General features: G+C 40.6%; 1 protein-coding gene across 6 annotated transcripts in view; it reads left to right on the top strand.

The window, feature by feature from the left end:
- The window catches only part of RalGPS (Ral GEF with PH domain and SH3 binding motif), a 351,325-nt gene that overhangs the window by 297,888 nt on the left and 26,718 nt on the right, over window positions 1–26,719 (top strand). For all 6 annotated transcript variants that reach the window (XM_071590905.1, XM_071590907.1, XM_071590908.1 and 3 more), the window contains 2 exons: window positions 23,647–23,758; window positions 24,800–25,038. In XM_071590905.1, the coding sequence (XP_071447006.1) occupies window positions 23,684–23,758; window positions 24,800–25,038 (314 nt within the window). In that variant the 5' untranslated portion in view covers window positions 23,647–23,683. The remainder of the gene's footprint in view (window positions 1–23,646; window positions 23,759–24,799; window positions 25,039–26,719) is intronic.

The following is a 26,719-nucleotide window of genomic DNA, read 5'->3' as shown; positions in this document are numbered from 1 at the left end:
GAAATGTGACTTCACATGAGACGATGCTTTATCACCGAAGCATCTCTTCGCACCGGAGATCTTGGTAGCTGAAGGGAAGGGGGGTGGGACCGTCTGTTTATCTACGGAAGGTGTATCGCAGTTTAATAACCAACTGTTGACAAGTTGAGATTATTTAGCGGCCAATCGGAGCAGGTTCCTGGGCCGTTAAATAATTATTGCTTCGAGTTGCTCTTCTTTCCCCTCCTTCGATTCCCGCTTTAGTGGAATGAATCGTACGCCGGTAGGTTTTTTTTCCTCGACTCGGGTCGCGCGCGTGACTGAGCAAAGATTTTCCTCCGTGCTATCGTCCTTTTCTTTCTTTCTTTCATCTTCCCGCGGAGACTTTTTTTATGTAAGAGATTTCGGATTTTAAAAAAAGAGTGAATCAAGGAGGAGTTCTCATGATCATTTGTCATGGCTCTTCGTAATCACCATGTGCAGCTGCTGGAAGGCTTGAGAGAAAAAAGTTTCCTAACCCGTGACGTTTTCTTAAGCTGTTTTACCGTTAAGATGGAGGGTGGTCATCCATCTTACACAGTCGCACTTGGGCCGTTTTAGCGCGGTGGTTTTTCAGGACGTGCAAGGGGTTGTGAGGTGGTAAGTTGAGCGTTAAGGGTTTGTCTATTTAAGTACATATCCCATCTGTCGGGAAGTACTGGAGTAGGGTTCCTGTTGCTTGCTGTCAGCAGGCTCTTTGTCAAGCGAATATGACACTGCCGTGTTGGAAGGTGATCAACTAGGGTTTGCAGCGTGCCTATTTTGCACGTAGAAATTAGCTCGGTCGCTCTCGGTCATGATTTCCTCCTCATTCCACTAGTGTAGCAATGAGCATCTTATTTCTTAAACCCTAACTCCGTAATATTTCGGCACATAAGGGGAGATTGGCTGAGAGCGGAAGGCATGCGGAGGGGAAATGTGGTACTTATTAAACATTTTTAAGGAATGAAGGCCACGTCTTCTTCCTGCTAAATTCCCTGCATTAAAAATATACCCTCGAATGACATCTCAACTTTTCTCAGAGGTAGTGACTTCGATCTAAAGCGGTAAAAATGTCATTTGAAACAAGTATAATATTTTTTTACCGAATTGTTTTTACTGTATATGTATACTGAACTGTTTATAATATTTTCATCATTTTTGACGGCAATCCCATTGAAGTGAGATATAGTTAAATTGTTTAACACATGATAGACGTATGCGCTCATCCAAACCTTAGGTGAAGAAAAACTCCAGGAGTCGCAATTCGAACGCGTAGCCTCTAGATTAATGTGCGACACTTGCCGGCAGTGATGCAAAGATTGAATATGGATCCAATTGGAGGAATCGTGCTTGCTTAGGATGGGGAATACAACGAGATGCTCCAGATGTAATAAAAATGTCGGTTGAAGGGAGTTTGGCGGAATGGTGGGGAAGCAAATGAGGAATGTGGCAGGGGAAGATTGTAGATTGTGGGAGAAAAACGTGGGGAGTAAATATTGAATATCTATGCCATAAAATGCTCCAACTGTGTCCTAAATACCGTGCAGAAGAAGTGAAAGGGATGGTATTAAGAGAGCGAGGATGATAGAGTGAAGAAGATGCTTTAGATGGAATTATTTGATGGAGGATTCGGAATGCCAATAATGAATTGAGGCATTATTGAATGAAAAAATAGACTAGGCCTCTTTATTTCAGCTCAAACTTTCTCTTCCTGTTGGTTTTTATTCTTTAATGGAAATGCGTTTAATCATTCCAAGATTTATCTTGAATTGTTAGATTGTCTCCTTGGAAGTATCAAGTGCGTATTTACTTACAGAATGGCCACACGCCTGTAAAACCTTTAAATGTCGTGAAATCTTGGGACGACTCCCGTGACAGCGTGTTTTTGTTCATTTCTATATTAATGAATTCATTTATTTATTCACCAGCTATAGTTAAAGTGATATCGCCGAACGCAATCCCACCCCCTTCCCCCAAATATGTCCCATTCTATATGGTTGAACGACCCGCTTGTAATATTCAAGGCATTGCTCGTAAGCCTTGTTTTTTCATAACGTAAACGTTTCTCTTGTAATGAAGAAACATTTTTTAAGAAAAGAGATTTCTGGTCCTTTTTACGAATGAATTGGTTCTTAGCGGTGCTTCATTGATGGCTACTTATTTATTACGGTTTCATGAACTTTTATGTGTTATAAAATTCGGTAAAACAGCTTTTTTAAAAATTGCAGGTTTTGGTCGAGAAACCAAGGTTAATGGTCGTAAAGTTAGTTTATAAGTTCAAGGTTTAGTCTAACATGTCGAGTCAACTAAATAAAAAATGACTTTCAAACGGCAGTAAATATGTAATGCGGATCGAAGTCCCAGTTTCAAACAAAAAATAAATCCCTTTTCTTTCTCTTTCTCTCTCTCATTCTTGCTATGGCTGATAAATAAATCATGGAATGAGCTCCGCATCCGTTGGAGCATCGGAAAATACACATAAGAAAACTGTAACAATCGCGTACCGTTATGAAAAACTGAGGGAGGTCGGGGGGGATGGTTTCGTGCCTGCGCCGTGACCTTACCTGACCGCAGCATTATGGGGAGGGTCTTTCGAAGGGTATGGGAAAGGCAAGGGGAAAAGTCGGGGGAACCGGGTTGTTGGAGATGTCCGAACGTAAAGGGACACATTCCGAGCACGTCTCACTGGCGCGAGGAAAGAGATGACAATCCACGTCCTTCCCCGGTTCTCCATTCGTTCTCCCTTCATCGTCCACGTCCCTCGCCCACACCGCCGCGCGAGACCGTCGGTAAAATGGAAAAAATAGGATATTCCGAGGAGCGACCGTCGTCGCCAGCCGCAGCCGTGGGGTGCCTGGGCGGGCTCGACCCCTTAATCACCCTTCCCTCGCCCCGAGGCTGGCCCACCCACTCCCCGCCACAGAGGTGCGATCGTGACTGTGCGGACGACTTATTGAAACGATGATCATTCGGGTGCACTATGGAGTGTGGTGGCATTGTGTCTGCGAGAACCGGACAATAAGCGCATGAAAGAAAGAGTCTCCCTCGAAATGCGGCTCTGCATGAAGGTACTGACAATGCTGTGGGACGGTATGGTTAGCTATGAAGTGGTCCATGGTGGAAACTGAGTAAAGAAGGTAAATTTCTAAAAAGTCGCAATACGAAGAGGCGAACGTATTGACCGTATTGAGTGCCTTAAGGGAATTATTTTTACAAGGACCATGAACAAGTTGGTATTTAAGTAAAAAAACGCAGATCGATTCATACAGCATATAATAAATAATTTCCATTATATAGGGTAGCCACTCTGTCGGAAAAATCGGTAAAAAGTTGGCAATTGCTTGACTTCTTCATACTTTCGGTAAATATTGGGAAAAGGGCCTGGGATAATTTTTTTATCTAGAAGATTTGGTATTCTAATCGGGGTTATGATATGAGAATTGGAAATTCCCCGTAGAGGAAAATGTTCCTTTAATCGCTATATATCATTTCGTTTGTTTTATCGGACGTAGTTCATCATATAGGCCGGACCAGGCAAAAACCAAAACTATAATAGGACGAAATTGTGCGATATCAGTGGTACTGGGATAGACAATTGCTTGTCCACTTTAAACAAAAAAATACCCAATCCCTTTCGAAATACTCGCAAGGAAAATCTGGGAAAAGGACGTCATTTTCTTTAGGAAAATCTCGTCGGGATGATTTGAAATGCACAGAATGAATGGTCACCCTTCCGTAGCAATTCCCATGAAGAAATGAAACGGAAAGCACAGCGGCGATTCGTTCCGAGAACAGCTGCGAACCAGTGTGCTGTTTGCAGACGAAAGGAGAGAAAGATCATTCGAGAAATATATGCGTCGAAACGTCGTTTATCCATTGGAGTATCGATAGTGTTCAGTGGATGATAGTGTCATCAGTCTGCGATCTTAAGATGCGTTCAATCCAATTTTCCGCGGGTAGATTCTCCCCTATGCCATCATCTTCGCGAGATTCCTCTGTAGTCAACCTTACCGTCTAAAAAAAAATAAAAAGAGACGTTTCAGATATGGTAGAATATCATAATTAATTGAAAATTGGCAATTTTCCCAAGATAAAATTTATTAATGCAGTTTAATGCATGAATACTTACCGTCTAGTTTTTCCTGTGCTATTCCCTTATGCAGGTTTATAGCCTCTCAGTATTCCCAATGAATGGTGATCTTCGGTCAGAATCACATCAAAATCTGAATATCACTGTGTTTTGGTAGAATTTACTGATACTGGAAATGAAATCGCATTTACAAACTCTTTTCAAAATCTAGATATTGCGGCGCTCCGTAAATAAATATAATGGTTAATTTTATATTGAATTGGGAAGGAATACTAGTTTCTTTCCCACAATAATGAAATCTGCTTCATCTTTGATTTCATATGGTATCCTTAATGCTTAAAGTATCAAAAAGAGGAAACGTTTTTTCTTATAAAATTGAGTAAAAAAAGGTTGGAAATTCAAGTAAATATTTTTAGAGTACCCGACCTTCGGGTTGATTACTGTGTTTATGGTTTATGGTTTTTTTTGGTTTTTAGAGTACATCATAAATGTACTTATGGTCAAGAATAAATCGGATGACAAAGTGATTTTCGGGATTATATCCCAATTATTTTAAAATAATGGATGAAATAGCTGTTTTGAAACTTTTCCGATTATCTGAGGAAAATAATGAGCGATCTTTTTGTCACAGTCGTTCGCAGTTTCAATACACTTAATGCGATCCCCCAGCTCAAAACTATGTCCCAATTTGTTTAAGAACAGGCATTAGTTAGAAGATCAAAAGCTTTTTGAACGGAGGAAAATAATGGGCAGTATGTTTAATCAGAGGTAATGGTACAAAATAAATTTCATTTACATTTATTATCGGTATATTTTTCTGCGATATCTGTTGGGATCAATTGATTTATCTCAAAATTATAGCGTACTCTCTTTGACCGGTAGATTTTGAATTTACTTCAATGGAGTCTGACTCCCTCCTATGAACTCTGTTGTTGAATGCAATAAAAACTTTGTTCATATCACAGATTTCATGAAGCCCTTAAAAATGACTGGTAGTGTCGAGTACTTGACATCATTAATCTATATACCTGATGATGTCGGCTTTTCGACGAAACGTTTTAAAATTTTGAATAAAACCTATGTAATCTGCAAAGTTTTTATTTCTTTCAACATTCATCATGGATAGGTATCCTTATTTTTTTCACTCCATTACTCCGCTTCTGCCATGCCTCTTTTTTTACTTTATGGCTCTGAAGTTTATTGAATAAAATTTACGAATGGCTTTCTCCCAACGAGGCGGGGGGGGCCCGAAACGTATGGAGGCACTCTTTGCTATACCAAGTAGGGAGTCGCCGTGGCACCCTCATCTTTTTTTAGTTCCACATCCCTGATCGTTGGGTAACACACATCCCTGGCGCCGTAAAAAAAATAGTTCCAAGTGCACGGAAAGGTTTCATTCCGCAGTCGTCCTTGGGGGTCGGGAGAGGGGGGGGGACTAAGCCATTCGAAATCACTCTAGTGCTCTCGATGTAAAACGTCGAAATTACAACTTGGGAGGGCGGGGGAGGGCTCGGCACTCGGGGTAAAATTATCGAGTCGGAGGTGTGAATTCTGTCTATTCTGTGTCATTATTTACCGTGCGCATGAAATGACGTAGCTGTGACGCGAAAAGCTGTCAAACGTTTTAGTGTAAATCTGGTTCGTTGAGCGATTTATTTTTAGCTTCACTCATCAGGTCGGGAGGATTAATTAAGCGCATTTAAGCGTAAAACGATGCACCGTTGTTTTATCACAAAAAAACAATGCCGCCGTTTATCGATAAAATGAATGCAGATTTGAACGAAAGTCCATTTTCAGGAAACGAAGCAGTTCTGACAAAATAAATAGTACAGCTATGATCCAGAATATCCGTCACGGTTGGGTTAAAAGTGATCACATTTTGTTGAGGAATGACGATCTTGAATTTTGCATGTTTCAAGAAAACTTTGTGAAAATACAGACGTGACAGAGGTGCGCACTTTTTTATTTCAATAATTATAATTTTTTCGTATTGAATGGAATGGGCATACGTTTCCATTGAAGCCCCCATTAAAACTTGAATATTTATGGGCAAACAGCACAGTCAATTTTCAAACGCATGAGAAAGCAATAGCGTTTATCATAACAGGCAAATGACACTTGTCCTTTCTCTGCAATTTTTCCCTCCATGTTTTCTTATATTGTGGACTTCTCAGTGAGCCAACGTGTCTCAGGGAATGTCCATGTTAGTTTCCCTGTTATTCTTGTAAACGTTCTCCTTAGGCATATTTTTTTCTCTGCCTTTTTTAATGTGCATGTCAAACGAACGTAGAGAAGTGAACTCCTTGTAGTTTTTTTATAAACCACTTCCGCACATTGAGACTGGTAGCTACTGTTTGCCGTTAGCGTTCGTTTCTTTTACTGTGAAGTCACCTTTCCATGTTTTCTTCTGCTTACCATCTCCCTATCACTCCTCCCATCGCTGGTAATATTGTAAATAGGGAAACTCTTGCAATCGCTCAAGCGACTTGCTGGATTCTATCGGCAGAAAAAAAAGAAGCAGTCCCGAGATTTGAATTGAGATTTTCTCAGAAAACCTTCCGTCCTTTCGTCTCGCGCGGAATCGCCCCTCGCTCTCCCGGTCCTCGTCCTTATCCCCGGGGCTTTTCACCCCTTCCCACTCCATCGTGACCCCTTCGCCTTATCTGAGATTCCAGATATTTTGAGCGCCCTTCGCGGTTTTTGCCTCACTGCGAAATTGTTGCTCGTAGTATTCCGCTGAGTCCTCGAGACCTCTTCGGAGGGGGAGGGGTGCTCGAAATACCGCCTTTTCGGCACATCTCGAGGCCCCACTCTCTCCTGACTTCCATTCTGTTCCAAGACCAAAAGTGGCCTCCTCGTCCCCCCCCCCCGCTTTTTCGCCTTTTCAGACTGCCCCCCCACCCCTTTCTTCCTCCTGAATATGCCCACACACTCTGAAACCTCTCCAATATCCCCTCAATTTTTTCTCTCCCTTAAAAGCCACCCTTCCCTTCCATTTTCGGGCTCCTTGCTTAGCATCTTTCGCGTTGGTAACGCCGGAACTTCACGTGCCTTCGTCGCGGATGCGGTAACCCCCCATGGGGTCCACACGGCTGTAAAAGGTAACTCCACGACCTCTTTGAGTCTCGAGAATTAAAGCTTAAAATGGATACTTTGCTAGCCGATTCGTGGTGAGTTTGGGCATTTTGGAGGCACTCATATCAGGACGGGATTTTATGCATGCGTGGATATGGGCAGATCAGAATCTCGTGACATGAATAATATAGGTATTTATGAAAAAATCATTGCTCTAGAAAATTAAGCAGTGGAAAAATCGAGACGTAAATAGTAAATTAGGTTACTCATAATTTTATGCGTTGATTCATGGATGCCTTGTTGACTTAGTGCAAAATTCTGACCTTCTCTACTGTGTTTGCGTGTATTAAATAGGTGTATTTTATTTTTCGTATTGAACTGAAATAGGGGACTTTGATTGATTATCCAAATCGGCTTTGGAAATGTGTCAATCTATAATTAATAGATATTTTATTATTCCTACATTATATAGATCTTGTATTATCATGATAGATATTGCGTGTTCTTCTATTCAGTGGAAAATAGTGGAATTATTTTCATTTTGTAAGAATTTACAAATTTTGAAGCCTGCCACGGTATTTACTTACTTTAATTGTTCTGTCATCAAAGTAGGGATTTAAACCCAAGGGTTTTTTATCGCAGAGGCCCGCGAAACTAATTTATTCCGTGACGTCTTCGTTCCTTTACAGTTTCTTGCGCTGACTCCTCCTCCCATCGCTTCTTTCCTGCGCTTCTTTCCTTAAGCCATCATTAACCTTCCACCGCATTTTCCTCTTTCCTTCATTCCTTCATTCACGACCTTTGAAATGTTTCATATCGCTGGATCCGTCCAATTACTTTCCATCTTCTTCATGTCAGCGCCTTCCCCGTAGCTTCTTCCCTCATCCTTGCATCGAGTGACTCCTGTCTAAGGAACCCCGTGTATCCATTTTATTTTCGTTCTTCTTCGGTTGCATCACATTTGCATTGCGCTCAGACCACCTACCCCCACGGTTCTCTTCACTTCCTACAGCTGCAGAAAACTATGCTCCAAGTATAGGTTTGAGGGAAAATCACCTGTGCCCGTTCTATACGTGTTTGTGGCCGATATTTCATGTTGGTAGCAAATCATCGCTTTGACCATCGATCTTACTTTCGTCATGTTGTTTATACCATCGCTGTTGATGCAGCCAGCCGATTGGAAAAGTATTCCAATAGTTCGAGGAATTTAGTCCAAAAAGTTAATTTGGAAATTGTTTTATTTGCTTCGGCTTCATATTTTTGTTGCCAGTATTATTAATTGACATTATGTGTGTGATTAATTAAATATATACTATGAAAATATAATGATAATTGTTATGATCCCTGCTTTCAACGTTATATGGTAAATTTTATTCCTCGTTTTGATCCCACTAGTCCTCTGTTCTAATTTCGTAAATTAGTTTTACGCAATTGTTCGTTAAGTTTGTGTATCTTAGCAAAGATATCTGATGTTTTAATTGTTTGTTCATTAAGACAAAATTCTGGTTATTTTTCTGACTCGCAAGACCTGTTGCTCCGGGAGCAGTAATAAAAACCTTTCTCTTGTGTTCTTTTTGCAATTCAAAAGCCATGAGATGAATTTCCGCGGCATTAATTTTACTATTCCAATTCAACTCATCTTTTTCGTCGTCGTAATGAATACCATTTGGATGCAGAAGTTCTTCCTCTAGAAGTTATTTAACTTGTGATATTCGCGACTTGAATTCTTAAGAAGACGAGGAAAACAACCGCTCCCGATCCATAGTCTCTTTCTTACTACCACGCCTCAAATGTTTGTTTGGCGTGTTCCTCCACAAATGGACCCTTATGTATGTAAATTGGAAATGAAAATGTATTTCAGGGAACTGAGAGAAAGCCGCTTCGTCGTAATACTCTTTCAGTAGCATCATTTCTTTAGGAGCCTTGTCTTTGTTATCATATCCTCCCCGTATTCGGCTCTACGCATATTATTTTAACCATAGAAGTAGCTCTGTGGAAAAATCCTCTTTCTTGCTCTTTTAGTTTGAGTAAGTTTAATATTTTCTCGCTATCCAATGCCATTTCCCGGTCCACTTATTACTCGGCAAGACGTGGGAGTCCCCCGGGCGGGAGGGCTTTAGCTCGTTTCCGCTCGAGGAACAAAGGACCGACTTGATGAAACCGCATAAACGGATGATCTTTTTAGGGATAATCAAAAGTGGATTGGGGGCCCGAGTTCCCTCTCTCTGCCTCTCCTCTGCGTTCCGAGTGTGTGTGCATCTCATCCAATCTATCTCTTTCTCCCCTCCCTCCTCCTCGCCCCCCCTCCCGCCCGACAGCTTTTTTTTTAAACTAGTCTCTCGCACCTTCGCAGCTCCGGCTTCGTCACGTCACGTAATCTTCTTGATCGAATTCCTCCAATTTCCTCGTCTGCTCCCCAAAATGTTTCCCCGGGGTTGCTTGCTCTTTCGCCCGCGGCGTATGAAGGAAGCCAGCGAAAGTGGCGAACCGAGCAGTACGGCAGGAGTCAAGAATGCGTCTTTTTCTCGGTGGTGGAAATATAGTATTTTCGAGGCTCTGCGCCGGGGACTTCGACTCCTAGGCCTGACATAACTCTGCTAAATGGTTTCGTGGGAGACGTTTACGTATGCTCTCCGAGGTTGTAGTGCTTCATAGCCGGCCGTTTCATGGTCAAATAATAGTTCTTTTCGATGGATTTACATTCCAAATTTGATTTTCTCATTACTAATCCTTCCGCCATCTACGTGCTTTTACTTTTAGTGATACAATGCATCGAATAACCCAATTTCAAATCTCAATGATTTTTTTCGACGGATTACTAAATGAATGAACTTATGTCGTTAGGTCTACTAATTTAATTCGTCGGTTCGATCGTAATTGAGGGTTGAAGTAAAAAAATGGAAAAACGAGAATCAAATTATTTTTCCCGTTCTGTTTCAGGTTTTTATCGCCACACCATTAACAGTCTCGTTACGAAGTTACTGAAGTCTTCAGTAAAATTATCAGTGTTGCTCAACTTTCTCCGTTGGCTAACCCATCTTAACTAGTTTGAAAATTATTTCTTAAATCTCAATAGATTTTTCCGTCGGTCTAAATTGCATTTGGTCTGTCGAATTTGTGCAAAAATAAATACATCAAGCCTTGAAGAGAGCATTTTCTACAATTTTTCCGAAGGATATTAGTGTGTTATACAATCTCTAAAAAATGATAAAAATGAATTCACCGTATTCTACGAGGTGAGGTTGAACAGTTTCAAAATGAGTTTCGTTGAAATGTCATGGTAATTACTTAGAGGTGAAGGGAGAAGTAGGAAGCTAGACTGATTCAGAGATATTCTCGACCTTCTCGGATGTAAAACATCTTATTCCACCAACATTTTGCTCGTGCCCACGTAATCGGCTTGCTGAGCTTTCTCCCTGGACTCTTTAGACGGAAGAAGTTAATCTTTCCTCTTCCGGACGAGCCCGGTTGTCAGATGACTTCAGTAGGGGAGACCGTGAAAATATTTCCCTTGGAATCTCCTCGTCAATTTTAAAGTGTACGCAGTCCTTGAATCCTCTCTTAGACCTTTCAAGTTACCGTTGAGGCAAAACCTCTCTTAACTTTTGCGCCATCCATTACCCTATCACATATTTCTTTAGATATTATAAATATTTTATAAATTATCCAGAAATTATTTATCTATCCAAATTTCTATGCTGATAATTCATGCTTATTCCTTACTCCCAGTTATTATTTACCGAATCGTTTTCGCCATTGTTCACTAGTAATTCATTTAAGGGATACTTATTGTTCTTTAAAGTTCTGGTTCGTTTTGTCCAATCTTAACATTTCCTTGCGTTTTTCTCGTGTAATGTTTCATTGGCCTACACCACTCCCATGTAACTGTTCCTGACTCCGCTTCTCACGTTATAGTTATCCTGGGGCAAAGAAAGAGGGAACCTAAGAGGAGTTTGACCCGACCCAGGTGAGCAAATAAAATACAGAAGTAAAGGAAGGAAGGAAGAAAGAAACAAACTAACAGAGGGAATCCTCGGCCTCCTCGCCGCTTCAGGGCTCTCTCATAAGACGTGCGTCGAAAGAATCGCCCAATCGTCCACGTCTCGTTGGCCGAGAAGACTCCCCGCCGGAGTTTTTATGTTCTTCCTCTCGCCCACCTTCTTACGACGCCCCGTCCCTCCGCCCCTCCTCCCAAACCGTTTCCGCTACCCGAATCCCGAAAGTCGTCGGGAAGTTTTTGTTTCATTATTTTTGTCGAGGCCGAGTGGTACCCTTTGAAAAAAGCCGTCTTGTGCGGGAGTGAGGCTAATGAAAAAGTTAATTTTTTTTAAATTCCCCGACTGTGTCATTCTAGCTCTCGGAATGACCACGACGAACATTGAGCTTGATTGCGGCAATATCTGTGCTTGCTCGTGAGATCTGGGAAGACCCGTCTCTCTCCGCTCTTCTTACCCTTGCTCCACTTATGTGCTCGCACGCTTTTATTTCCTTGGTGAAAGTGGGTTGACTTTATTTCAATGTGATTTTGAGCCATTTAGTCGCCAGCGTGAAGTCTTACGGCAATGTGAATAAAGTCTTATATGATATCAATCTATGTACATAAATGAACGAGATGAAATCACTGGAGTGTAGTCCCCTTCAAATTTTAAGAATAAGAAATGCCAAGAAGAAATGAGAACGATTTTAGGCTTCACTTTGTGAAACTTCGCAATACATAAGATTAATGAAGAGACAATTTTGTCAATAAATGGTCTTCCATGCCTACGACTTAGGGTCCAACAAACTTTTCGATGATGACAAAATTAGCCGAAACCAATGTCATGGATGTGGAATAAAATTTCTTGGTGGAATTGTTTTCTCATTGATCTGCGGTGAAAAATACATGGTTGAAAAATTATAAAGAACTGTGGAGGTTTGAGGTACTCGTTGCCTTTTCTTGCATCAAAAAAGGTAAATAGATGTATGACCATTGTATAAGAGATCCAGGTTACTGAATGATTCAATCAAGCCTCGCGTTTCGTAAAACAGGTGGCTGTGTAGTCTCGGTGCCCACTAAAATGTCTCGCCCATTCTACCTTATTTGTCCTCCGTAACCATCGAGTCAGGTCGTATATTGTGTGCCAGTTTGTGATATATGAATTCACAGAAAGGACGAAAGGTGTTCTTGATCGTTAAGGAAATCATGGAATCCAATACGCGTGCAGGCGTTTTTGGAAAATGATAAATTGAAAATTATACATATGAATCCAAGCCTCTTAAGCGATAGCAATGTCAGAGTAAAATAAGCATCAGAGATTGTGCAAGCAAAGATTGCAAATGCTCTGAACTGAATTACTCTACGTCAATTCACTTCTTTTAATCGAAAACCGGATGCATTGGACAGGGGTAGCTCTGTTTTAAAACCGTCTATAGTTAATAAAAATATCTCTGGAATAGCACTAACCTGTTATTTTATATTAACGCGAAACTCTTCCAACGAGATCAAGCCTGTAACGATTCATTATTAGTGAGTTCTCATCCTGAAAATTAAAAGAAGCACTAAAAATATTTGCGATAGGATAAGCTTCAAAAAAGTGAAATATTGCTCGCTTTCACCTCACTAAATGACAGAGGATTTTTTCCTATCTCTATGTGGGGGATGTGAAATCTTCCAGCCGACGGTGGTAGTCTTTTTGGCCTTTTCCTTCCTACCTGGGTGCCCCTTGTTTGTCCTCGAGCGGTGAAGTATTTACCAGCACTATTAATCGCGCTCGACGTTTCGCCCACATCGACTCTAGCGTTCCCCGCGTAAGAATTCGCGGCGGGGCGACAGAAACATCTCAGCCGCTCTCCCGGGTCGATTCCCAACCCTAAGCGGTAAACCCGCCGCAGTTTCCCGCGCGCGCGACTCGACCCCTCCCCCATTTCTCTCTCTCTCTCTCTCTCACGTGCCGCAACTACTTCTCCTCGGGAGAAAGCCGGTCCACCCTTTCCCCTTCGCGGTACACCTTCCACCCTCCGACATCCCCCCTCCCCTTGCCGCCACGCCCCTTTCACCCGCCAAGCCTCTTCGATCGATATACATATATATATATCTGTGTATGTGTGTGTGTGCGCGTCCCGCCATCGATTTCAACCCCCGTTGCCACCTTCTCTCTCTCTCTCTTCCCCCCCTTCCCACTTTCAGTCCCGTCGTTGCCGGACGGATGGGTGCGGGTGGAGGTGGGCGAGAAAGAGGGGGAAGGGGCACCGGGATCCGTCTGGACAAATCGTCACGTTGAGGCTTCCCATTGCCCGGTGGGGTTGGAATTCTGCCCGTTCGGAGTGGGTAAAAATTTCGAGAGGCACGCTTCCGCTCGCAAATTTCGTCTTGGTTCGACTGTATACAACACCGCCTCGCCGTCGCAGAATACCACATTTTCCCTTAATTTTTTTTCAAATTCGTCTCTGACCAAAAGCGTTTTCGGTGCACGCGGATGGAAAATTTGAAAGGCGAAATTGTACAGTCAGATTATTAACTTTGTTATTTTTTCTCATCAGTGCCTCATAGAAATTTTACGGAGGCGTACTTCTCACCCGATATATGTACAACCTGGAATGCGGGGTGCTTTCAAGTTCCTTAAGTCTCCTTTTTATTGCTGACTACTTACACCAGAAAGTTGAAAATTTTTTTACTTCTCAACAGAATCTCCCGTGCACAGTTTTCAAAATGTCGGCACCGTCCTTTCATAGCCGCATAGAATGCTTCTGCATGCATGGTTTGTATAAAAAGTATTGGGAATAGTTTCGGAAAAATAGATTTATTTCAGATATAGCTACAATGCCTCAAAATTCTTCAGAGTACATCCAATGAGCATCGACCGACTTTTGCCAGCGGTTTTTTCACGACTCAAAAGCTCCCCGATTGGTGGATCCCGGCAGGTCTTTAAGGGTACGCGTGCAAGCTTCTTTGACGGCACATGGGCCCCATGGTGGTGTCCTTTTAAGGGAGGGAGGATTTTACTTTTGGGAATAGGAACTAGTCTGAAATGAATTGTCAAGATGCCGTTGCAGAAGGATTTCGCCAAGCAGACACTCGACTCTGCTCATGGTCGTTTGTCAAGAACTTCGGTACGAGTTCAGCGCAGATCTTTCGCATCGTCAAATTTTCAGTGATAATGGTGTGCATTGCCATCTCATCAATGCCAATACGATCTGCGATTATGCGCACATTAACGCGACGGTCTGAATTCATTTCGGAAAAATTGTTACCGATACTTTTATACAAACCTCGTAAGTCCCTTTTGCTTTCTGGAAAATTTCGGATGGCCCACGTCCGAGGCTTCCCTAGTTCGTTGACGCGCGACGTTTGGCCTTCTATGAACTCTCGCATCCACGAGCGCAAATAATTCAAATGCATAACACCATGACTACATTCCACCCAATTCGCGATGAAATTCGATGGTTATGACGCAAGTGGAGAAAGCGAATGATTTTAGGCTGTTCTTGTGAAACGCGATGCTGTTCTCAACACCGAAACACTTCTTGTATTCATAAAGAGTTCCCGCGTATTTTAGTCTAAATTAGGCAAATTTATATCTACCTCTTGTCCCGAGGAAAAAAATGGAGTGCCTTAGAACTTGGAGACCTCTCGTACTTCATCTGAATCATTACAATCACAGATCACATTTAAGGTGAAGAAAATCGCTCAACCAACAACTATCCCCGGGATTCGAGCCTGTATCGTCGTAGAGGGAGTCCGGTGCTCGATGATAGTGACTACGAGATAAAACGGGCTGATGACTTAAGGAGGGGCGAATGAAAAATGATTCTCTCTAACTATACCAGAAAGTGGCCGGAGTTGGCCTCGATTTGGATAAGGAATTGGAAATAAAAGTGAATTTCAGGTTGTGGGTTGTGATGACCAATCTAGAAGGGTAATCTGCCGGCTCAGTGGTGGTGAATGGCTATGTGCCAATGTAGAGCCATTCAAAAAGGTAGACATCGAAAACGTACGTCAAAAAATCAGAAGATATTCTCCTTAGGGGGAAAATAAATGAGAATCTAACTGAAATGGGTGAACTGAACAAATCAATTGAGAAAGGTAAAAATTGATATTGCATAGAGCAGTTTGAGGTGAGAAAAAAACTAATGACGGATAATCTAGGGTGTGTCTGCGAAATAAAGTACATGGCAGTAGTTAATACTCTATTTGAAAGTGTAATCAAAGAAAATACACGTAGTAAATGCTGGAGAAAGAGCTCACACCCTTTGCTCTCCTGTCAGACAATCAAGGAACCCGTGATACAGGCAGGAATTTCCGCAGCACCCTCAACCCTTGTTTTGTATACAATAACTCTCCTCCCATATCCTTAAAATGTAGCACTGCTAAGAGGTATTTAATTCTATCTTTTGGAGTTCCATTCATTATTTGATTAAGGGAGGCAATTACTATTAGAGATGGAAGGGATAACCTTTTTAATGGTAAATGTATTATCCTGGGCATGTCCCAAACGTGTCGCACCGTTGGATGATGTTCCGTGGAATTTGGCTTCAGTTTTAAATTTCCACAGTGATATAAAAATGGGGTCAGTCACCTCGGCACGCGGTCGTCACCTTTTAATGAGGCGTTTAGCCGCTGACCTTCTCTCCTCCGCCCTTCCTCCCGCTCCATCCGCCCGCGAGAGCCGCGGGGTCGGCCGCGTGTGATTAAGCGGCCACCCTTAGCTAGTTCTGTCTCTAAAGAGCTCTATCCCCCTTTTGTCGACAGTTTCCCTCGCGAATTGTCAGCGGTATTCAGCGTCAATTTGGTGAAATTGGTTCGGTCGTCGGGAGGTCATCGATATCTACGGCTCGGTACTTTCGAATGAATTGAAGAGGATGACCGGGAAATTTAATCGTGATGAAACGCGTCCTTCGAACTCCATTCAAACTTCACTAATCCTTGGTTGCCCCAGATAATTCAATGACTCAACTTTTGTCATCACTAAATAAATTATTGTTCGTAATCTTTCGTTATAATCATTCATGCTCGGCCATCAACCTTTTTTACGGGGTATATTGTTGGCACTTTGATATGGAGCGTAGCTATGTACGGAGCGGAAACGTGGTCATTGAAGCAGGAGGATAGACGTAGACTGGAGGCTTTTGAAATGTGGGTGTGGAGAAGAATGGAGAAGGTGAAATGGACAGAGAAGAAAACAAATGAGGAAGTACTTGATATGGTGGGCGAAGAGAGGGGTTTGCTGGGAGCAATCCTATGGAGGCAGGAAAAGTGGTTGAAGGGCGTATTGACCGGCAGTGGGATGTTGAAGACTGTAATAGAGGGGAGAATGTTAGGCAAACGAGGAAAGGGAAGGAACAGGATAGGGATGTTGGACGGGATGAAGGGAGGAAGAAAGTACTCTGAGATGAAGAGGGACCTGATATAGAGTAGGATGATGGATTTTGTGTTTTGTTGGGAGTAATAAAATGTTTGTTTGGTAGTTGTGTCCATCCAAAAACCTACCTTAACCGGTAGATTACCTTAAAAAAAAATATTGTTGGCTTTCCATTTGTGATAGTTCCATCGCGGAAATATTTTCCATTTGCAAGTCAAGTTGTGTGTCTCAAGTATTTTTAGGTGATCAAGCATCGGCGTTGGGAGTTTGACCAGAAAATTTTCAAGGTTTGATGGAATGGAATAGGCGTGAAATTTGTTCTTCCTATAAAAAAGCCTGATAGTCAAACGGTTTACTTTAGGTTCAAAGCAATTTATAGATTTTTTAGAGTGAATTCTCAAAAAAAATCACCAAGCCATAATGATTCCTAATTGCAGTTGCTCCAATTATTTCATAATCACAAATAATTAAGGATCATGCTCTCTACTGCAAACTTTCACAACTTCACCAGCGTGACTTTGCTCTAACGATAATTCAACTATTAATCTCGCGACCATTGAATTGGCATTCTCAAATTTTAATGCCATGAATCACTGAAATCTTCGCCAGAAAAAATTTAAATTTTCCTCATGGAAAGGCGAAAAGATTTAGGCGTATTCGCTAATCCATAACTGTAAAAAGGATGCTGGTATTGCCATCACAAATCTGTAATTCCGAAGCGCGTCGGATTTCTTCTTTGTTTCCGACACCGTGGGCCCATTAAACGTTTCCAACCTACGCGGGAGACACTAATCCAAATCTGGCTTTATTGGTCGACGGATAAATACTTTTCCTTTTTTCCAGCGGGCACGCACTCACTCCAATCATCGCCATTCTCCCATCCCCTCTCGAAAGAATTTGTTGTCGTTACGGCGAATTCGACATTGCGTGTGTGGGCATACCGAGCACTGTCATTCAAATGCCCAAAAACATCGCAAATCGGTATGTCTTTATATGTACATGTCAGAGATGAATTTTTTCATTGAGGCAATACAGTGTTGTTCCTTCTTTTGTGAATATTTTTGTCTCTTACGGCATTAATATACAAGGTTGTTGCTTACATTCCGTTTTTAGATCATTAGGGTAAACATATATTACCGAACGTGTTGTCTCAGCGGTTGAGCTACAGCAAATTCTTCACTTCCAACACTTGGAAACTAATTGTGCATCATTTAATATAAATGAACCTCAGCATAAGTATATGTTAATAATTAATAATTATTCTCGTGCATGTATTGAGGAGAAAGGGTTTTTTTTTATATTTATGTACTCAGGAAGTTATGGTAAAAAAATGGCTTTCCAGTGAAATTGAACTTCTCCGGAAGGGAATTAGTACCAGGGGGATGAATTATGTATGGTCGCAAACGTTAAGAATTATCATAAAATATTATTGATATCGTTCATTTACGTTTATAAATATGTAGGCACTTGAGCTCTGATTGCTTGAAAAATGCACACTAATTGTAATGGGAGAGTGTTTTTTAAATCCAAGCATCGGTGGGTATGTCGCGCAAGTTCATTAATGTAATTTATCAAGTTGGCTTATTAATTTAATTTATGAAGTAGGTTTGTTGGAAACTTAAGATTTTCAATGAAAACTTTTTACAACGAAGGTATTTTTCTATGACCTAACGGACCTACCTTAAATAATAACCCTCGTATTTTACGTAATGAAGTTCCCACCGCAAAATTACGTACTTCACAAAAATCATGATCAAACATTTTTTATGGCATTATTTTTCAAACAAAAGACGCATGTCATCGATCTATTTGTTTTATCACGTAATAATACTTTCAAGATGATCATGGCATTTGATAAGAAAAGTTAGATGCTCTTGTTCGCTTTGCCCATTTTCAAGGTTCAATAATCTCCAAATATTTACAAATTCACCAAATTGGAGCATTAAATTCGGTCAGTTATCTTCCATAGCTAAAGTTGTGGATTTTCCCGTCTCTCTTTATTTACCCCAAAGATGGTTACAATCTCACTACTTGTCGCAGGCCGACGTTGCGGCGATGTCTGTAGGGCGGGTTGCCCGCACTTTCGGCGCACACGTCGTCCTGGTTGCGTGAGATGCAGGGGCGATACGCGCCACACCGTGTTGCTGTAGGGCAAGCAAGCGGCGTTCGTGGTTCATCCACGAATGGTGTCACAGTGCGCTGTGATTTCCCCTTTGAACTTATGAGAAGATATTAAAGCTTAATTGAATGGACGGAAAGGAAAACAAGCCAGGAAGTACTAGGCATTGTTGGGTAAGAGAGAGTGTTATTTGGAGAGAGTCAAAGGAGGCAAGAAAAGTGGATGAGCTGCGTTTTGTTTGGTGATTGAATATTAAAGACTGCATTAGAGGTGGAAGTGTAGACCGGCGAGGTAGGGGGAGGAGAAGGATAACCATGTCGGACGGGATGAAGAAAAGCAGACATTGTGTGTAATTGAAGAAGGGTTTATTGTAGCGTAAGTTGTCGCGTTGTGTTGTGGGTGAAGAGATTTTAGAAATGCAGTGACAGTTAGTCTGTGTCCATCTAAAATTTACCTTAAGTGGTAGAATACCATAAAAAAGTAGAGAATATTTGTATTCGCGGATGAATATGATTGCTTTTGACGGGATGCTTCCCTGACCACCGTGATAGATCGATATTAAACTTTTCTAATTTTTATTTAATTTGTTATTAAACCTTTTTGTGGGGTCCAATTACTCAATTACAAAAATCACAATTAATCACAGTCAAATCACTCAAATTACAAATTACGTATTGCTGATTTAAATAAATGTTATGTTCATTAACTTCATGACTGCTATTTGCGTTCCGATAAATCGTGGTCAACTCCGAGGTCCTACTATCCTTTAAATTTTAATCCAAGGAAGGACGAATTTCATTTCAACTGCGAATTACTCAATGTTTTCCGCGCGTGATCTATAATAATTATCACCTCGATGATCTAGACAGAATTGTATCAGCATTCGGATTTTTACATTTTTAAACCTTTTACACCATTAGGTAAAATAATCAGTTGATGCCATTATGCTACTTGTTGGTGATAGCGTCTGATTTGTAAAACCCAATCTGTTTCTTCATCATTTCATTTTCCTCCCTGCTCATTAGAATGGTCGGTAAGTGGGAGAGAATATTGACCCACGTTCCTTTTGTATTTAAATTGCGGTTTTATTAAGACTTCCGGCCCCATCTGATCTGACATTTCGATCTCATATTTTTTTTAATATCCATCTGGTTGCAATTGTATACTCATGCGGCTTGTTACTTTTTTGATTGATGTTTTGAAACGCTCGTTCAAAAACTTTTTGTAAGTACGTATTTGAGTTAGTATGTACTGATTCACCACTGAATCTTGACGTTTCATTCATTCTATGCCCTTTTTTCCGATAAAAATTGCTACGGAAAGATGTAATTCTTTATTTCCTCTCTGACTCCGAATGTTTATTCATTGGCTTCGGGCATGACAATCAAATAAGCATTGAATGGGCAAGGACCGCCGTCTCTATATATCGGAAAAGCGTGTCCCTACAGCAGATTACGTCGATTGGCCTCTTGTACCGACCAATCCTCTCTTTATGGGCGTTAGCTCGGTTGTTATAAAAATTTCAAATTTTTCTCCCCGGTATTTTTTTGCTATCGAGTTTACGTTGAATCCGAAAAGATCCAATCAGAAGAAGAAAAATAAACGTTCTCTGTGAAGGTCTTTTTTTGCGTGGGGAAAATCAGAGGTTTTTCCATCGCGAGAAGCGAAGATAATTCGTCATGACTATTAGAGCAGCTATCTGAAAATCTGGGAAAAACGTGGAAAAGTCATGGTTTTGTAATTGGCATTGAAGGGTCGGTAGAGTTCAGGAAATTTTGGAAAAATCAGTGAAAAAATTATCCTTTGTACTTTTGTCTCTTTCTCCCCTTCAAAAGGATAGGGTTTAAATTTTGTCCGGGGATTTATAAAGGCCAAGTTGATGATTTTCCGGGAAATGGGAAGGGAAATATATTTCTTCTTTCCTAAAGTACGAGTAAAGTACTTTCCTCGTACCCGTAAAATATACATTAATGTGAAAAAATTATTTTTTTAAATGTGAATCATTTAACCTTTTTTTTATTTTTACGCAAAGTGCTGTAAATATATTTATCCAATATACAAATAAATTATATAAGGTGATAACTCTGGAATTTGTTATTAATGGTGCTTTTAAGTGTTATGTTAAGGAAGAATATGAAAAAGCAAGATTTTTGGTCCGAAATATCTGCAATGATGGGAAATTCTAAAGGCTGGGAATGCTGTAGTCGGGAACAAGAAGCAACCCTGTACAAGAATTCATCCAATTCACCGAAGCTCATGCCTTTTGTCTCTAATTCCCGCCAGTTCCAAATGTTCGTCGATTCTTTCCATTTCCTCCCCCATTCCCCTCTCTCGACGTAGTCCGAGAGACCTCTCTCCATCCGCCCCGAAATCCGGACGCGACGAGGGAATTTTGGGTGGCGCGTCACCTGATGCCTCTGAAAGACGTATTGACAATGTCCGCGCGCGCATGTGTCTTTTATTACGCGCGGTGCGAGGGAAGGAAATGAAATTCCGGGTTGTGAGAGTGGTATGGGTAATACGGGTCGGCCTTTGCGTTAGGTGTACCATACATACCTGGCCGGAAATGAGTTTTCGGGGGTGGGCATGTGGATTTTAGGGGAGGAAGATGCATGCGATTGCAAAATCCGTGGATGTATTTTACGAGTGTGTTGGTGAAGAATATGTATCCTACTCTATGCCGTCTAGTTGGGTGCTGTGTCTGTCCGTCTCCTACGTAACTTTTTGTGCGACTGGGTTTCGAGTTAAATTACGTCCGTCGTTATTAAATTTCTTTGTGAACGCAGACCTACTCGAACCGGAGGCGATAATTTACGAAATTTGACAATGGATACCCCTAAACTCGCTCCAAACGTACCAATATTACATTAATTTTCATTGCAGAAGGCATAGGGGAAAGTGTGTTTTCATTGGGGGGTTTCAGAGGAACTAGGCGCAAAATTGAAATGAAAGTGACATTATTACCACATGAAAGGTTGTATAGTGGGTTATTGCTTTCAGCGGTTTTATTCATTTATCCACGCGTAGAAAACCATGCAGGTCAATCAAAACTGTCGCAGTGCACCGTCTTCAAATCGGAATCTAATCCATAATCTTTGTGTTAACCTTTAAGAATTAAACTGATTTGAAATAGTGATTCTAATTACCAAAATATGTACCTGGGAATGAGTAGTATGCGTAACACATTATGTTGCTCGTTTAAAAAACGTACCAGCGAGTTGAATTTAACGGGTCCACTGGCCCTAGAGTTAGCGTATTGTTTTTAAACTCCAGAGGAAGAATAACTCTATGGCATTGTGATTATAAATTATTTATCTAATAAAATAAATCTTGCGAAGATATCTGCATATCAACACTGTCACATGAAGACCATAAAAATGTATTTTTAACGAAATGGGTAGCTTAAATCATTAATCGTGAAATCTCTAATCGAGCGGAAATTGTAATTAACATTTAAAATTTTATTCAACCTTTATATTCACGTCATATTCGTTCTGTTGAAGTTGCTTGCGTAAAAAATATTCCCCATTTCCGATAAATTAATAGGAAACGTTATAATATGAAAAACTGCTAAATTATTTGCAGAAAACCCCAGTTATTATCAAATTGTGCGCATCTATGCCAGACTTGTCCCCTCGTTGTCCCTTCGATCCCTGTTGAATGACAGGTTACAATACGGTTAAACGACGCCAGTCATTGGCAGGTTTGCGTCACGTCGGGGGATTTGATGCCGGAGCTTATTTTCGCCTCGTTGCGCCAAAATCTCTCTCGGAGTAACATTCCACTTCACTCGACGGGGGTAGAACTCTCCTTTCTACCGTTTCAGGGATTTGAGGGAATCACTGCCGCTCGCGCCCCTTCGCTCGCCACATTGCGCACTCTCTTTATACGGGTGAGCGGGCCACCCCCATCCATTCTCACCCCATCCCTCCATTCTCCCCGGAGGTGTTTGGTTTTTTTTTACATTTCGCCTTCATCTCTCGCCGCCCCGTCCCCCGTGACAATACGTTTTCCTCCGCAAACTCCCCCGTGGGTGTTAGTGTGTTTGTTATTGGAATTTCCACGTCTTTCATCCGTGTCGCTCCGAACAACCGGGTCCTTCCAAGCGTCTAAATGGATCCGCGTCTCTGTCGCGGTTTTCCTTTCCTCGCGGAAGGAAGAATCCCGTTCTTTGTTCATTTATTTTTTGTCATTCCGCGGCTGCGTGTTTGTGAACTCTGCAAATTGAGCGTTTTTTGGTCATGTTTTCACCTTATGGTCGTTTGTTTTAATTGATGCTTTGTGCATCAAAACTCGGCACCGTACCCTACGTCATGTCTCGCACGCAATATTTAAGCCAGTGGTGACAAAGAAGCTCTTGGGTATTTCTCCACGTCCAAATTCGCTTCTGATGGGGGTGTACTTGTACATTAATTAGGTGTGTGCCGCTTTGAAGAGATTCACACTCTACTTGTGTGTGGCGTTTGATGAGCACTATGGGTTTCTTCCTCTATTCATACCTGACAGTTTCAGGTCAGAAGATATTGAATTCGTAAAAAAAAGCTACTGCCTGTTATCTTTCTGTGTGAAGGATAGGGCTCTAGGATAGGAATGGTGTTTGAAGTTGAATGAAACCTTCAAATGATTGCTAATTCTATTTTTTGGGGTCCCTTCAATGTAGCTCAAAACTCTTAACATCCATGAACGCAAAATCGAATTGGCAATAGCTTCCAGCTAGAGTTAATATGCCAAAGGAAAGGAAATCATAGTTTTTATGATGCAAGGGATGTAAGGAAGTTGTCATTTTCTGGGTGAATCCCATAAAAGTGCTAATAATTATTAGCTCTTTCGCGGTCTTAAATAAGCTTACGTTGTTTATATTGTTGCAAAATTTTGATATTTATTTTCCTCTCATTACTTAGATTTTCCTTGTCAAATAATTGAAATCAGCCCCCTCTTTACGCAGTGGGGAAAATTCTCTTTTTGTCCAGCCTTTGAAGTTGTATGTTATGTTTCTCATTCATGACGACTGATATTCGTTTCAGGTGCTGGATGTCATGAGAGGAGACAAGCAGGCGTGATATGGCAAAGATGCGGTACTCGGAAATGCCTCGAGACGTGTCTTGTGACAGCTTAGCGGCCTTACGCATCAGCGAGGTGAGCTTTAAAAAATTTCTTACTAATTGGTGAAAAACTATCATTCATTACTAACGGTCTTATTTCGACTAACGTGGGTGGACGCTTCTTCAAAAGAAAATAAAATGAACATGAAGCAGCGCCTGGGCATGGCATCCATAGCTTTTGATGACTGTCGCGGAGTTCAGTCAATTAGACTCAGAGTAGGCAATAAAATGGCAGCATGGAAAAATGTCGCTTGGAATTTCGGCGCATATTGAATGCTTGTTCATTGAAGGCGTGGCCTGTTACAACTTTCGTAAACAACTCTCGCTTAATCAACATTCTCTAAAATTTTGCCGATGTTTTGTGCCACATCGATCAAAACAAGAGCAGTGCTTTGCTTTTAATCATACACGGGGTAAATCGATTGTTGCATGTTCAGCCAATTGGCTGTACTAGAAAAGAAAATTTCATTTCTTTACAGCGAACTTACTTATTATTTCATTTTTTTCATTCAGACACTATTATCGTAGTTCATTCTGCTTCCTAATGCATGATAGCTTCTGTCTATCACTGAAAGATTGAATTTGTGTACTTGGTGTTTTCTTTTTCATGTATTGGGCAGCACTCGTAAGTAGTTACCTATATTGAAATGCTGCATGATATTATATATGTTTATATATATATATACACATATATATATATATATATATATATATATATATATATATATATATATATACTGGACATATATACACACACATACATATACATATATACTATATATGTATATGTATGTGTGTATATATATACATATATATATATATATATATATATATATTTATTTATATTTACATTTATATATATATATACATATATATACATACATATATATATTTATATATATACATACATATATATTTTTATATATATATATATATAAATGTATGTATGTATATATTTATAAATGCATGTTTTTTGTTTGTTTTTTTTTCGCTTAATCACACGTTGTCATTATTATTGAAGTGATAACTTTGACGCACAATTAATAACAGTGTGTTAAAAACTTCTTTTCGCCAGAATTTTGAGGACAATCATGACAGTCGCAATGGGAAACTGTCAGTAAATGATTTTGATTTCCCAACCTCGTACAACGGCAAAGACGTACCACTTTTGAAGCATGAACCTTCAATTGACGAGATCGGAGTTCATAAGACCAAGTCGGCCAAGTCTTACACGTTGCCTGGATCAGAGTTGGGTCGCCGCGAATCTGTAGGCAGTTGCGTGGCGCAACTATGCCCCTCTATTGGTCACTTCAAGTAAGTAGCTGCTCCATATTGGTTGGCTATTATAAAATGCCACCTTTAAAAATCAATTTTGGAAATACCATGCATCGAAATGGACGTTTGACTATGGGCCCGATTTTTTGTGGATTCGTTGAAAGCAGGCTAACGCCGGCGCTGGGTTTCCCGCCTCCTCCTTTGCCACCCATCCCTCCCTCACTCCCCTTGAGCCTCAGTCCACACCAACAACCGTTTGCACGCATATGCATTTCACAAATAATTGTTCGTGATTATAAACAAAGAGTTATTTGTCATAGTCTCGGTCTAAAGGCTGAAGACCTCGAGGAAATGATCGTATTTAAACAGACCTGTATTTTCCCTATTTATATACATATATAAATACATATATATATATATATGTATTTATATATGTCTTCGGACAGTGAATGTATTTTTTATCATATACGCTTGGTCCCCCCAGATACCGACAGGATAACTCTCCCTGTGACCAGGAGTGGTTCCCAGTTACTTACAAGCTTATTTGCGTTTTCCTCCCCCTGGTATGTAGACGCAGTTGTCTCTAATTTTTTATGAATACTGACGTAACCAACCTACAGCACGCGAAGATTTCACTTCATGTAATTTTTATACAACTTCATGTAAACTCAAGTTAGCTAAAGGCCTAGATGGATGGAGAGTTGGAAGTAAACTGGGGAGAGTATGAATTAAAAGAACTAAATCATTTAAGTTAATAATGAAAGGAACTTCGAAGGTTTGATAGATATGAATAGACTGGAATGGATTAAGATAATGTGTGGCACCCATGCTAACCAAACCTAAAATTGAAAACCTGAGAGCCTAGAAAAGAAAGATGATATTTCTTAGAACGGAAATGTTTGGAGGTGTGGATGAGGTCTTATGTAACTACCTTTCCCGCCACCATAATCCTGGTCCTGAACAGAAACGAAATCCCTTGTGACGTTCCACATTTGCCAGGTTCCCGTGAGCTCTTCATACAAATGTGAAAAACAGTTTGGGAATTAAATGTTGGGAAAGATGTTAACTGATGACTGTTAATTGACATTTACTGTAAGACTTGTGGGGGAAACAAAAAAAATGAGCTATTGGTGGAAGGGATACATAGTATTTTGCTTGCTTGTTTTTTTTATTTATTTTGCGGTAATTTGCTGTTAGATATCTTAAAATTTATATTTACCGAACTGTTTGCAATGGTGTTAATGCTAGTTTTGTGGATTTGGCAAATTTATGCATAGAGAATCCAATTAAATATTCCTCTGGGTAAGTGTGAGCCTATGTAACAAAGGTTAATGCCAATGCCGTATATGGGTGTAGTTGCATTGAGGAATAACGCTTACACTTGCTATAATATCCCCATTGTTTCTTGTGGTAATCTCGAACCGAAAGGTAATGTATATTTTTTTTAAAGTGATGGAAATATCTGTCATGTATTTGCATTTTTTGTATCATTCGTGTAGGTATTTTATCATTTCTGTGAGACACCTGATTCCTGTCACTGTTGTTGCACATGAGGTACTTTGGAATGGTTTTAATTAATTTTTTTTATTACTATTAGAATATTTGTTGTGACTATACAGTAATTTTTTTTCATTTCAGACGCTTTTATACTTCCCTCAAATCGATATTCTTTTATGCATCCGGACATTTTTTGCCTGCAATTTGTCTTTCGTTTATTGGA

Source organism: Hetaerina americana, unplaced genomic scaffold, assembly GCF_022747635.1.
Source record: "Hetaerina americana unplaced genomic scaffold, ioHetAmer1.1.p SCAF_4, whole genome shotgun sequence".
Taxonomy (NCBI): Eukaryota; Metazoa; Arthropoda; class Insecta; order Odonata; family Calopterygidae; genus Hetaerina; species Hetaerina americana.
Note: the sequence above shows the minus strand (reverse complement) of the source record. Positions and strands in the feature narration are given on the sequence as shown.